At 31.4% G+C, this 15,557-nt stretch overlaps 1 protein-coding gene across 1 annotated transcript; it reads left to right on the forward strand.

Annotated features, from left to right (window-relative positions):
* The first annotated feature begins 574 nt into the window (after positions 1 to 574).
* LOC114164391 (probable auxin efflux carrier component 1b) lies at positions 575 to 4,341 on the forward strand. The gene is made up of 6 exons (XM_028049051.1): positions 575 to 2,033; positions 2,725 to 2,995; positions 3,073 to 3,158; positions 3,244 to 3,401; positions 3,521 to 3,597; positions 3,684 to 4,341. Exons 1-6 carry the CDS (start codon positions 929 to 931, stop codon positions 3,748 to 3,750), a joined length of 1,764 nt encoding a protein of 587 aa, XP_027904852.1. The 5' UTR covers positions 575 to 928; the 3' UTR covers positions 3,751 to 4,341.
* Positions 4,342 to 15,557: the final 11,216 nt, after the last annotated feature.

Consider the following 15,557-nt stretch of genomic DNA (forward strand, 5'->3'; position numbering starts at 1 on the left):
GGTGCACACGAGTTTAAGTCTAAAAGCAACACCTAAATTTTGACCACCATGCAAAAGTGATAAATGCGAATTTCCCTCTTCAAAATTATAGGTGGAAATCAAAAGAACTTGTTAATAAGAATGCAAAACATAAATTTAATTCAGGTCAAAGGTCCTCTAAAATGGAGACAAATAAATTTGGATGAATTTAAGTTTTGAAATATTACATAATCTTGACAAAAGTAAAAATGATTTATGTTTAATATCGATTTGTTTCAGAGAAGAATAAAAAGTAAAGTTGTATAGATTTATAAGAGATTAGAAATTAATGATAGTATATATTTTGAAAAGGGTGGAAAGTGGATTCCGATTTGGCAGCGAAGCTTTTAAGTTTGGGGTTCCCGACAGAAAAAAAGGGGAAATGAATCGATGAAAGGACAGAAGAATTTTCTTTTTTTTCTAGCCCTGGCTGGTTGGTTTTGCAAATTTGCATCTCATGTGCCATAAGAAGACAGCATATAAACTGCAAAAAGCTAAGAGAATCTTTTTACAACTCCTCCTTTTTCTGCGATGCCCTCTTCCTCCTTTCCCTCTCATTCAAACCCCTTTTCATTTCATCCCCAAAAATATAATAAAGCTAATTCATTTCACATTTTTTTTCACTGCATTCATAATTAACCAAAATCTTAAGTAATGGAGAAAATAGAAATAGAAAGTTGTAGCAGTAAGTAGTAAAAGCAGGAGAAGGTTTTTTGTGTCTTTGCAGCAACAGAAAAGACTTATAAAAGCTTCGCAAAAGCCCCCAGCTTTTACTCCTTTGTCTCCCATCATAATGCCATAAACTACTAAACTAAACCCACTCTCTTTCTCTTCTTCTTCTTCTTCCTTCTAAATTCTAACTCCTAACATCTCCAACCTCCTCAAACTCAAACCTTATTATTTCCGAACAATGATAACCTTGTTGGACCTCTACCACGTTCTCACCGCGGTGGTGCCGCTCTACGTCGCCATGATCCTCGCCTACGGTTCCGTCAAGTGGTGGAAGATCTTCACGCCGGACCAATGCTCCGGCATCAACCGCTTCGTCGCGCTCTTCGCGGTGCCCTTACTCTCCTTCCACTTCATCTCCACCAACAATCCCTACGCCATGAACTACAAGTTCATAGCTGCGGATTCGCTTCAGAAAGCCATAGTCCTCGCCGTGCTCTTCGTCTGGTCCAGGACCAGCTCAAGGGGCTCTCTTGAATGGTCCATCACGCTCTTCTCCCTCTCCACGCTCCCTAACACGCTCGTCATGGGGATCCCATTGCTCAAGGGCATGTACGGGGACGCCTCGGGGACCCTCATGGTGCAGATAGTGGTGCTTCAGTGTATCATCTGGTACACTCTCATGCTCTTTTTGTTTGAGTATAGGGGTGCCAAGCTTCTCATAGTGGAGCAGTTTCCCGACACTGCCGGTTCCATTATCTCCTTCAAGGTTGACTCTGATATCTTATCGTTGGACGGGAAGGAACCGCTTCAGACTGAAGCCGAGGTTGGTGACGATGGCAAGCTTCATGTAACTGTCAGGAAGTCTGCCAGTTCGCGCTCTGAGATCTTCTCGCGGCGCTCGCATGGTCCTAACTCGGTTTCGTTGACTCCGAGGCCTTCCAATTTAACCAATGCAGAGATTTACTCGCTTCAGTCTTCGAGGAATCCAACGCCGAGAGGGTCCAGTTTCAACCACACGGATTTCTACTCGATGGTGAATAATGGGAGGAACGTGAGTCCGAGGCAGAGTAGTTTTGGGGGGGTGCCGTTTGATGAGGAGAGTGGTGTGAGGGTTAATGGGGGTGCGGGAGCATACCCTGCACCTCACAATGCGGGGATTTTTTCTCCGGTGGGGAAGAAGAAGGGTGGTGGTGGTGGTGGTGGAGAAGGTGGAGGGAAGGATCTTCACATGTTTGTGTGGAGTTCGAGTGCTTCTCCGGTGTCGGAAGGTGGGATCCATGTGTTCAGAGGTGGGGATTATGGAAATGACCAACTTCCTGTTGGTGGGGTGGCTCACCAGAAAGGTTTGCTTTTTTCCATCCCCTTTTGACTTTTGTTTTCAAAACCTGTTTTTGTTTCTATGCTTGGTGCCTGTTCAAACTGTGTGGACTTGTTTAATGTGTTTTTCCGTCATGCATCTTGCAATAACGTTGCTCGAGTTGGTAGGACCATTATGTGACCTATTTGGTTGGAAGGACAGAAAAGGGAAGAAGAGAAAAAAAGAAAGAAAATCTGATTTCTTCGATTATAAAAAGTATATATCTTTCTTTAATTTTTCTCCTAATCTTTGTAAATTTATGAAAAAACAAGAAATCTGGTTTGAAAATGTGAAAGCTTTGTCGTGTAAGTATGACCTTTAGTAAACGAAAAAAGCACGTGGAATCAAACGGGCAATTTGTTTTCTTTTGACCGTAGCAAACAGGCCTGTAATCTTGTTGAAATGTGACTAGCATAGTTTTGTTGCAAGTGTGCATCCGTTGTTTTTGTCTCTTCTGGTTTGGTGTTAAAGTTGGAGTGGGATTTGTTGGACTGACTTGGACTTTCCCTGTGTTGTCTTTTCTCGTATACAATACAATAGGTTTTTTGGTCTGTTAATCCTCGAGTGTATCTGCTATTTGGTCTTTTCTGGATCCAATAATGGTAATATTTTGTTTGGGGCTTGTCATTTTCCCATGTTTTGATTGGGGGTGTTTTGTTTTCCACGTTGGTGGTCAGATTACGACGATTTTGGTCACGACGAGTTTAGCTTTGGGAACAGAACCGTCGCTAATGGAGTGGACAAGGAAGGGCCAGTACTTTCAAAGCTTGGCTCAAGTTCTACAGCCGAGCTTCACCCTAAAGCACAAGGCGAATCCAAAGCTACGTCCATGCCACCCACGAGTGTTATGACAAGACTCATTCTGATTATGGTTTGGAGAAAGCTGATCAGAAACCCCAACACATATTCAAGCCTCTTTGGTCTCACTTGGTCTTTGATCTCATTCAAGTACGATTATTCCATGTTCATACACAGTTTAATGGTTTTATACATAAGGTGCTAATGCCGTGCTGTGTTGTGTGCAGGTGGAATGTGGTTATGCCTGCTATCGTTGCTCGATCCATATCAATTTTATCTGATGCTGGCCTTGGCATGGCAATGTTTAGCCTTGGTATGTTTTCTGAGAAATATAAATCTGGCATTGTTGTGTAGTTTTGAAGTCCTTGGTGATTTGAAGTCCTTGGTGGGTTTTGTAGGGTTATTCATGGCATTGCAACCAAAAATCATTGCATGTGGAAACTCGGTTGCTTCCTTTGCCATGGCAGTTCGTTTCCTCACTGGACCTGCTGTCATGGCTGTCGCTTCAATAGTGGTGGGGCTCAGGGGAGTTCTGTTGCACATAGCTATTGTACAGGTAAAAGAGGGTGTCGTGTCGTGTCGTGTTTCTTAACATTTTTTTTCCTTAATGTAATATCTGCTCTCCATTTCGTGGTTTGTTCAGTGTATTGAGTGTTGTATTGCATGTATTTGTAGGCTGCTCTGCCTCAAGGGATTGTCCCTTTTGTGTTTGCCAAGGAATACAACGTTCACCCAGACATCCTTAGCACCGGGTTTGTATTCGTGAATTGTTATTGTAGATGATTGGATACGATGTTCCTGTTATAACTTTTGTATTTGGTTATTTAATATTTTGCAGGGTTATATTTGGGATGCTAATCGCTCTTCCTATTACGCTAGTTTACTACATTTTGCTTGGGCTTTGAAGCAAGGAAAAGACTAATTGCAGTGGATTACAGAGCTACCCTTTTGTTATATTTATAGGTTAATTTTTTTGGCATCCTCTAACAATGTAGAAGTTAGTGAGAGGGGGGGAGTGACGTTGTAATCTGCAGAGACAGAAAGAAAGAAAGAATGGTGGTGGGGTGGTGGTGGTGAGAGTCGGAAGAGAAGGTGATATTATATATTTTAGGGCTATAGCTAGGTGGTGGGTAGTAGGAAAAAAACTTTTGTTTTGGCGGTTTTAGCCTTTTTACTGTGAACCCCACTCTCTTATATTTTGGTTGGATGAATGAAAAAGAGAAAGTGAAGCTTGTTGGTAGTTGTCGACACCTTTCTCTTTCTTTTCACAAGTACTTTTTTTTTCTAGGCCAAAAGGAGCATGAGGCCGATCGGGAATCTCAATCTCCATCCTATGCTCGCAAGTGTATAACTTAAGAATATATCATATCAACCAACAAACAACACAAGTGGTGTTTTTTTTTCTAGGGCAAAAAAAGTGCCAAACCAAACAGCAACTTTTGCTGCCTTGTCTCTTCGGTGCTGTTTTTGAATGGCAAAGCACAAGTTGTCATCCACATACGCGAGTTTAATTTAATTGTGTATTGTTGGAAATTGAAGCTAGTGCAGGGCTATGGCTAAGGTTGCTATTATTATTGTCCCTGCTCTTGGCAACTACTACTACCACTACAACATAGCCTAGCCGCTAATCACAGCTTGCTATAAAGATTGGTCTGCATAGCATGTCACATGCTACTGCAACCTCTCATTGGCTCTTCTTCACTTCCAATAATCCATGCCTTCACAATTACTCTTTTGATTCAATCATATTTATCATACCTTTCAAAATCTATCTTTATATCCACTCTGAAAATTTGTTTTATTATTTATTCAAAGGGATGAACATTTCTAAAATCTTGTAAAAGCACTTTGTGTTGAGGATTATCATAATGGTAATGGTTGATCTTGCCTTTTTCTGAGAGACTGGAATTATTTCCAAAAGGGTCCATGGGTGTGTGTCCAATGATTAATGTAATATAGCCAATTCCTCTTGTTACGGGTTTTACCATTTTAGGTGGTCTTTTAAATTTTTTTACTACTGCTATATGGATAAACCGAGATATGATTATTAATGATGCTACACTGAATTGCACATAATTTCCTACGCTTCATTTAATGCCTATTAAATAAAGTCCCTTCATTCGGAAATTATTTTAATCGGGACTGTGATGGAATTTCTCCGTAACTTCTGTGAAATACAAAAACTTGGGTTCAAAACAAAATAATATTAAAGTTTTTTGAAAAAACAATGGTTTTTTAATTTAGTGTATGTAACTTAATTATTTGATCTTCTATCCTCAGCCTTATCTTCTAAAAGTAAATTTTATAATCTGAATTATAGAAAAGTTTACTGAATAACTAAACTAGCCACCAAATTCTAAAATGCGTCCAGAGAGATAAAAGTGATATAAATTTTTCCAAGAATTCAATTCAAAATAATTCAAAGTTCAGGGAGTAATTACAATTTAAAAAAAAATGGAAGACCTTAAAGCACAGTCTGGCAGTAGAAATTATAATTACAAGGATTAAACATGTTTTTATTCCTTAATTTTTAATTTTTATTGTAAAATTAAAATTTGTATTTTTTTGAAACTTCGGTCCAATTTAGTTTCTAACTTCATAATTGTGTGAAAAATTTTATCTTTTTAACCAGATTTTGTTAAGTTTATTTAACATTTTAAACTCATTTCATGATAACATTTGAGTTGATTATATATTTTGACACATTTCACTTCAACATTAGCTAAGAAATGTCATAAAACGTGTTTGAAACGTCAAATAAACTTAACAAAATTTGGTTTAAAGGATTAAATTCACGCAATTCTAAAGTTGAGAGACTAAATTGAGGCAAAGTTTAAATTTTGAAGATGAACTAATTTCAATTTTCACTCAAAGTTAAGGAACCAAAAACATATTTATTCATAATTATAATTATAATTCAATTTTTCACAAGTATATTTTTGAGGCTTCCTATATATTATATACACATTATAGTTATAATTCAATTCTCAAAAAAATTATTTTCTAAAAAAATATTCCTTGATATAATAAACAAAATACGAAAAGCAAACATTCTCCATTAAATTTCCTCTTCGATTATCATCAGTGGAAATTTGCAACTTAAGTTATTCTTCCAACTAAATTGTGAAACTTAAGCTACTTAATTAGGCACATAGTTTCTACAAATTTTGGTTGATATATTTAGGGTTAAATATGTTTTTGGTCCCTCAAGTTTCAGTGAATTTTGGAATTAGTTCATCATCAAAACTTTATACCAATTTAGTCTTTCATCTTTCAAAATGCGTGAATTTAGTCCTTTGAACCAAATTTTGTTAAGTTTATCTGACGTTTCAAACACATTTCATGATAGTATCTAAGTTAACATTGAAGCAAAAATGTGTCAAACAGTGTAAATAATTTAAATACTATCATGAAATGGTTTGAAACGTCAAATAAACTTAACAAAATTTGGTTAAAAGGACTCAATTCACGCATTTTGAAAGATGAATGACTAAATTGGTCAAAAGTTTTGATGAGGGACTAATTCCAATTTTCGCTGAAACTTGAATGACCAAAAACATATTTAACCCATATATTTATTATTATATTATAAAATATGAGTTATCATTCTTAAAGTATTTTTAAGAGTTAATGGCTTTTTAGTATAATTACATGACTTTTCTTGTATTGAACATTTAAGGATTTTGTATCTCTCTAATTTTAGCCTAATTTAACATTTTAATTTAAATCTCAGGTACACTTTTTTTAGTAAAAGATGAATGTGCTAAGCCATCACAATACTAAATGAATCCCAATACACTATAGCAAATTGAACATTTTTTTTGTTCGGATGAATTAAGTTTGAATATTAACTTAATTTAGTCAATCTTAACTTGAAATTATTTTAAAATTTTTTGTCTGTCTCTTATCAATAAATATATTATTAGTGGTAGAGTCACTTACACAAACCTTATTTCTTAAGTCAATAAAGATTAAGAAGTTAGAGCATGTTTGTTAATGACTTTTGTGTGTTTTTGTTGAGTTAAAGATTTATGCTCTTAACACTTTTTTCTTGATTTTGAGGTTAACATTTATTTTGGAAGTTAGTGACGTTTAAGGGATTGGTTAATGGGCCGTTGGTGGTCCATCATGGACCACTTTCTATATTATACACATTTATATCTCAAATAAAATTAAGTTTAATTTTCATATGTACAATTTTTTCAGTTAGATATATATTCTTATTCCTTTGTTTCCCCTTTTCCTTTTCGATATGCATTTCACATAGCAAAAATATGAGAAAAAGAAAGATAAAGTCTTTCTGATATAGTTTTTCATTATTTTTATTTTTATAACTTGTATATAAATTGATTTTAGATTAATAAAAAACTCATATTATTTTATTTTATTAAAAGAATTTACGAAAAAGTTTGTTTACTTTTTAAGTTTTAATGAAGATTGATCTTAGGTTTCAAATTCTTAATCCACTTTCTATCTATTATATCCACACAACCACTCTTTTAAGATTAATATGACTTACATATGTTTATTATTCCATGATGTTGCTTTCCATAATCATTCATTAAACAAAATGATGTGGCACAAATTACTAATTAATATCATGGTTTTGGAAAATGGCAGTTTCCCATGATGTGAAAAGATTACAATAAAACTGTAATCACAATTTAAAGCCATCATTGATGCTTACAATAGTGTTAGAAAAAGTAAGATTAAAAGAAACACACATAAATATATAGTCGTTGATGATGTTCAAACCTGACTTATGTTGAATTATTTAAGAGCCATAAAGTTTTGGTTTGACTCATCCTATTCAAACTTGAGTTGTTAAGAACCATAAAGTTTCCTCATGTTCAGTTTAGTATCACCCGAGTTAAGATAACCAGTTGAAATTGAGCTGTACAGTGAATTGTGATTTTTCTTATAAACATAATTTCATTTATAACTCAAATCTTCAAACTGAGCAGAAATTGTTCAATACAATTGATACAGAGACAAAGTCTATAAACCAAAAATCAGTTGTATCTGCAAAAAAGACATGAAAAACAAAAGACAAATTAAATAAACATAAATTGTTAAGAAATTTAAGTCTAATTTAATCTTACAAAACTAAGTTGTAAAATAAGTTTTGCATCCATTTTTATATTGAAATAACTTTATTTTTAGTCGATGTGAAATTTTTAACACACTCGTTCACACTGAAGTGTTCTGCGTGAGACCAACTATGAATAGGTGGTTTGATAATGATCTCATGGCAGGTGGAACAATAAATCTAACAAATAATAAATTTTGCTATGATAACTCTAATCATGTCTCATATCATATTGAGAAGTTAATTTTAAGTCCAACTTAATCTTACAAAATTGACTTGTAAGATGAGATTTGCATCCACTTATACATATAATTTACTCTTACTTCTGGTTATATATGGAATTTAGTCTTATTTCTGGTCGACGTAAGACTTATGACGAAATCACGCCAAATGATCACCTAAAACACCTCAAATGAACTGTGAATCGTTTATGTTTTACATTTTAGCAGCAGCATATGGCTGAAGCATGGTTTGAATATGTTAACATTGAACATCTTATCCGTTTGACACCCCATTTAGTATTTCAAAAGGGTGCTAAAAAGTGTTTGAATATGTGATAAACTTTTTCTGCACAATACAATAGAAGTGGTGTTTAATATTAATTTGATGAAGCTACCTCCCAAATTTGTTTATGGTTTTCTGCAACTGCCCGAGGTTTGTTGTTGAGTAATAATAATAGCTACATGACACTAAAGGCACTTTCATGATGTTGAATGATTTCAGGCATTCTGAAAGGCCGCATTTCGTGTTAAAGCAAAGCTGAGATAGTTCACGAAAGAAGAAGGATGATGACACAGAAATGTGAATGAGAAATGCAATATTATTGAATAGTGTAATTCCACTCCACGCCCGCAAATTTAGTCAATGATAGCTGAAAGTGATGAACTAAAAAGTGCTTTTCTGTGTGTATGACACCAATCTCAATCAAAGCAGGTATTGTCTGTCGTGCAGGTATATAAAAGGGCCACAAACTTTTTCGCCCTCTCTTTTCATTTGCTCAAGTCAGAAAAGCTCTATAAACTATTGTAAGCTTGTGAATATAATGATGAAACCAGTTTCATTCCCCTCATATTTTAGTCATGTTTCAAAGAATGTGCAGCACATGCGTGTGCCACTTAAATCAGTACTTACTCAGGCCTATGCACTGCTACTTTTCCCTTTTTTTTTTCTCTTCTCTTCATCATGTTTTGTTTGTAATGAAGTTCCTTTGTTCAATAATAGGTGGAACTTATTGATTGGCATGTTGGATGAAGCACAACCAGCCAATGAATAATGCCCTCATACCCACTGCAAAATTCTTAGATGGAGCTGTAAAGTCAAAGCTGGAAGCCATTGTATATTGTATACACCATCATGAAATGGAACATTTCTCATCAAATATGAACATCATTCGTTAATGTTTTAAAATGTTGTTTTAGAATGTCAAAGATATATAATATGAAATCTCTGATAAATAAAGTATATATACACATTATAGTGTAAAGAAGGTGCATATGTTTGGGTATTAAAATAATGAAGAATGAAAGTAAACGATAATGAGGGAAGCACTAGTGTTAATGTTTTCCATCAAAGTGAAAATAATTGGTTTAGAGCTTAAGTGGAGTAGATATGAAGTTCAGAAAAGAGAGATGGGTTATGATTTGTGAATTCAATAATAATGAAATGCACTGATATTGATTGGTGAGAAGGAAAAAATTTTAGGTTTTTGTGGCTTTAATTTGATGATGGTACGAACAGTTTATAAAGGAAGAAAAATTGGTTTCTGCAACAAGTGGAAAAAGCCAAAGAAACACACCGTCGAATCTCGTGGATTTGACCGACCAATGTACCTAAGTCTATCACTACTCAGGATTTTATGTGGCACAAAATTAATTAGACCTGCACCACCATGCCCACATTTTCAATTAATTCAACTTTCCACCAAAATAACTATCTAAAAACTCCACTTTATTTCCATGATGTTTTGAGTTTATATTATAATGTCTTTTATTTGAATTACTGTATTTTTATTACTATAACTTGATTTCAAATTCTTTTATGTGATTGTATTATGACTGGTTTTATATAAACATGGTGTTGATTCAACTTTATGAAATTGTTGTCCTCTCACATGTGAACACAAGGTGTGATGTTTTGAGACTTTTTTTCTTTTCCAACTTTTGTAAAGGGCTATGGAGATTTTGGGATGCCAAGTTTGTACACATGCTCTTTGTTTGTTAGTCTCTTCTTTCAAAACAATCTTCAAAAGTTCATCTTTCTTTGGAAATAAAGTTTCAAAATCTATTTTTGTAAACTTGTATACTTTTTTTTAAAGTTAATTCTATATAATATTAAAACTTTTTAATAGACAAACATGATAATTACTAAAGACAACATTATTAGAAAAGTTCAAACAAAACTAACGAAATTAAAGTTTTGATTAGTTTTTCTTTTAATAAACAATCCTAAAAAATTAGACGAATTATTATTAAAGTTTTTATTAGCGAATTTCAAACAAAATTAACGAAATTAAAGTTTTTATTCTTTTAATGAAATTAAAGTGTTTGTACTCATAGTGCACTTGCATATAAGTATTGATATAAGTATTAATGTAGTTGAAGAAATATGACCCGACAAATGATAGTATAAGTTCAAAGTGCAGGTACTTTTAGCTAGAAATAAAATAATATTAGAGGAAGATATATGAAAGAAGTTTGAAAGGTAAACCATTTGACTTAATTACATCCACTTAACTGATTCCTGAACAGTAAAAGAATCTCTTTAAATAATTATGTATGAAACAGTGAAAGTGACATAAGAAAAATTTGATTCCACACCTGCAAAAAGGTAAAAGCTGGTTTCAAAATTTTAACCAACTAGTGTTTTGAGCTATAATGAGAAGTTTTTTTCACTGTATTTGAAGGTGTTTGACACATTGGTGTTTCCCAAATACGAGGCACTATGAATGTGTAGTGAATGGATTAGAAAAAAAGCCCACTAGCCAAGTGGGAACATGGACCTAATCAAACCCTAAAACGCCATTATAATCATTCATTCTAAGTGGACACTCTCTTTCTATACCAAAAACATAAAACGTGGCTCAACTCTCTCCAAAATTATCTTCATTTATTTCCTACCATCTTTGCTTTTAATACTTTCCACATGCAATTCAAAATAACAAGAAAAGGTAGCCCTAATTATGAGAAAATACATCTTTTTAGGGTTTTTTTTTCCTTATTTGAACATCAATATACCTCACATCAAGTAATTCAAACATATCAATGATGGAAACACTATAATTTTATGTTTTTTAAGGTATTATACCTTTTTGTGGCTTTCTCTCTTCAACATAGCTGATATAGTGACTTATCATGGCTCATGAGTGGATTCAAGCTAATTGATAACGAGATAAGCTCTACCCAAAGAAAATCATAGGCTCTGAAAATAACCTACAATGATGAGATAATGTAGCATTTTGAATTCAATGTAAAAAGTTGATTTTGTGGTAGAGAGATTTAATTTTAGAAAAAAAATTTAAAGTAAAAGTGATTAAGAAAGGTCTACTTAGTGTTAATTTTAAGTGATTAAGTTTAAAAAAATTAATTATATATATTAAGTTTATAAAGGGGGTTTCACGCTTTTTCTGTACCGCCGTTTTTTTTAATGGGACACACTTACATGTTAGCCTAAGCCTTATTAGGTTTATTGAGGGGCTTTCGTTGAGGACAACAAATACCAATGAGACATGAACTCAACTACATAAGACATTAATACTACTTTCAACCCAAAATCTTAAGACAACGAGTTTATGGGTCTTTATCTTTATATAGTGCTCTACTTTCTCATTTTTAACCAATACGAGACTTAGACTCACACTTGAATTCCTAACATATTCTTTTTCATTTTAAAAGGATTAAATTTATACTGAGATTTCTTTAATTTTGGGTAAGTAAAAGGAGTCAAATTCCATGTCATAATTTTCATAATTCAAAGAAATTCCCAAATATGTAACACCCAATGGCGGACCTATTTCATGACAGAGGGGAGCCACGGCTCCCCCAATTTTTTGTTTTGAAATTTATTATATATATATATATAATTATAATAAAATATTAGGATTTTTAAAATTATTTATATTAAATTTATATTATGGAAATTATAATAAAAGATAAAATAAAAAATTTAATAGAAACATTGATTTATATAAGAGATTAGGATTTTTTTTTTGGCTATAGGATTTTTTCACGGTGTAAATTATCTTGAAAGTGTGTGAAGAAAAATAAAATAAATACAAAGAGATAGATTGGGAAACAAACATTGGGGAACACATAGATTGAAATTGAAGTATATTTCTCGCATGATCTCTCAGATATCAATGTTAGTATCTTATTATGATTTATGTATGTTACATTTATAATTCTTTTTAGAATGTTTCTCCAAATTAAGTTTATTCGAAATTAGTATAAACCTAATTATGATTTTAGGGATTCTTTTATGAAATTGGTATGAACCGTAATTATACTTTTTTCCAAATTATTATAACCCTTAATTATGAAATTTAGGGATTTTGTGTTTTTCGCTGCCTATGGTAAATTTTTTTTGAAGTTTTGAATTTATACCCTGTTGCTTATTTAATTAAAGTGGTATGAGTTTTGTTATGTTTTGCATTGTGATAATTGTGATTTGTGAATATAAATTTTATCTTTTTCTAAATAGGTGAGATGTGATAAATTGATATTAGAAAGATTGTGATAAAAAGTAAAAAAATTGATTCTTTTTTTTAAAGAAAAAGGTTTGTGATAAAGATGAAAAAAATGCATATACGTTAACTAAATTTTTCATGAGAACCAAGAATTCAAGATAATGAAAAACAAATTTCTAAAGTTTGTAGAGTTATATATAATAAATTTAAAAATTTATTAGAACGCGATCCGGGAAAAGCGTTCTCAAATTTGACAATACCCACCAAATTAAATTGATGAGGTACGAATGACGTATCTAAAATGATATTCATGGTTTGGTATCATGATTTAATAGCATGATATAATAGCAAATATTTTTGAATTCTACTATTTTATGTGTTTGTTTTAAATAGGGAAAATGAAAAGAAAAAATGAAAAACTTTTTTTTCTAACTAAAAAAAATTATATATAACAAATCTAATTTGATACTCCTAAAGTTTTTGTCCAAGTTCCTCCTCCGGTAACACCTAAGTTAAATTGTTACTACATAAAATATTAGTGATATGACAGAATTTTTAAAATTGAATACCTCCGTATTTTTCAAAATATGAATGAGTCCAACTATTTTTCTTAAACCAAATCAGTATATAAATAATTAAGATCAAAATATAGCAGAAGGCCTGCCAACATTCAGAAGTTAAAGACACAAGAAAACATGTTAGATAATCCTAACAATAAGGAACATGTGTATGATTTTGCTCTTTAAATTAATTAAGATTTTTAATTTAACTCAGATATTTACGCATAAAAAAATCTGTTTAGAGAGATAATTTGAACATATAAAGATTAGGTTTTTCCAAACAAACTAAATGTAAACACTTACAAGAGAAAAAAAAAAAGTTTGATATGAACTGAAATTAGCTTTTCTTGGAAACATATTCTTTTAAAGATAGGATGATTTACAAAAGTTACGTAACCGACCAAAAAACTGAATGACATTTTTGAATGGGATATATACTACATAATCCAGTAATATATACATGGTTGATTATACTTAAAATATATTTTTTTTCATTATTATTGAGATTACTTTAGAGGTTTTAATTTATTTATGTATTTTATTTTTAAATTAAATAAAAAGTAATAATTTTATATCTTAGCTCATTAGCAAAGTGTTTTAATTTATATGTTTGAAAGAAAAATTATATTTTGATTCTCATTCTTTATTTTCTGACGTGGTTTAGTGTGAGTCATTAATTTTTTTACAAAAGAAATAATAGTACATTAATCAATGATTCATACTAAGCCAAAGTAAGGAGTAAAGGATAAAAAAAATGAGAGTCATAGTATAATTGTCCATGCTTGATAATCATATGAGGTGAAGGATGTTTAAATTCAATTAAGACTTTACTTTAATTTAATTTATAAGTTTTGATTAAATAAGTTATTACCAATACAATAAAATTATTAACTTATTTAATTACATGAAAGCTTCTAAATTAAATAAAAAATAAAGTATGTTGAATTTAAAAACATTTCAACTCATATTATCATCATTATGTATAATTATTAACTAGAATGTAAAATTATTACTTTTTATTTAATTCAGAAATAAAAGATGTAGATAAACTAAAACTTTAACAATAATTAAAAGAAAAAAAATTATTTTAATTTACCTTATATTCTATAATAGAATTACAATATAATCAACCTATAATAAGATTAGCACTATTGTTTAACAATGAGAAAGTGAAAAGAGAAATGAAAGGAGAATAATAATAACTTTAACAATGAAGTATATACAATTCAAAATTATAAGGATCTTTGGGTATCTCCAACAATTAGAATAATACGTTATACTCAATGTTTTCTATAAAACTCGTATTAAATATGTGTATTTCATTTTTATTGGAAGTAATATTGAAATCCACTTTTAACTTTCTTTTACATTTCATCCGTTATACAAAGTCTAATACATGAATTTTTTTCTACTTCTCAAACACTTGATATTATGTTATTTAACTTACCAATTAAGGTTAAAATATCGTTTTTCCTTAATTAATGAATTCTTATACTTATACTTTATATTATTACAATTACAATATCATTTCAAGTACTCTCATACAAACTCCAATTCACCATCACATCGTTCCAAATATCCAAACAAAATTACATACACTATTGTTTATATTCATTCATCATATATGTAAAATATCATCACACACATATATTCATTCATATGCATTCCAATATCATATACACCACCAACACATCTTGCATACTTCTCACTTCAATAACCTCATGTTAATTAAGTGATACCGATTACAAAGAACAAAAAGTTTATTTGACTTCTATCTCACTCGTGTACCATTTTGTTGTTTAAGTGACCCATTAAAGAGAGAAAATTAGTATCGACTTTCCCTCACTCAAGCATCACTTTCTTAATTGAAAAACATGAATCGGCACACATTTAATGAAATTCCAAAACACTAACCAAAAATATGAATGTTCATTATTTATGAGACCATTTTTTTTCTTAAGCGGTGAAAATCTCAGAACAGATAAATTTTTAATTTTTGTAAAAAAATTTACCACTAGACTGTGCTGTTTTTCTTTTATCAGCAAAATGTTAATTGTTATTCTTGAAAAAACAAGGTTTGTCGTAAAAAAAAAAAAATACAACTTACTCAAATCAAGACCATCATTAGATGATCTTGATTGTATAATGCGAGGTGTAATTTGTTTACAAAATAAATTAGTTATTAGTCTAGAATCTTAAACAATATTCAAAAGGTTATATTTCTAAAGAGATTTAAACTGAAATGAATTTTAAATTAGCTTTAAATCTATTTGTAGACCTTTTGGTTTTTTTTTTATTTACTATAGCTCACATCTTATAATTCACATCTCTTAGTATAAATTAACCATGTTTATAATGACACTTGAATGTAATATTCGGGGA

Source organism: Vigna unguiculata, chromosome 1 (assembly GCF_004118075.2).
Source record: "Vigna unguiculata cultivar IT97K-499-35 chromosome 1, ASM411807v1, whole genome shotgun sequence".
Lineage (NCBI taxonomy): Eukaryota > Viridiplantae > Streptophyta > Magnoliopsida > Fabales > Fabaceae > Vigna > Vigna unguiculata.

Excerpts from the sequence above, each read along its gene's own strand:
- LOC114164391 (XM_028049051.1), top strand. The coding sequence starts at position 929 with ATGATAACCTTGTTGGACCTCTACCACGTTCTCACCGCGGTGGTGCCG. Across the intron at positions 2,034-2,724 it reads TGGGGTGGCTCACCAGAAAG|ATTACGACGATTTTGGTCAC; the intron begins GTTTGCTTTTTT and ends GTTGGTGGTCAG. Across the intron at positions 3,402-3,520 it reads TGCACATAGCTATTGTACAG|GCTGCTCTGCCTCAAGGGAT; the intron begins GTAAAAGAGGGT and ends ATGTATTTGTAG.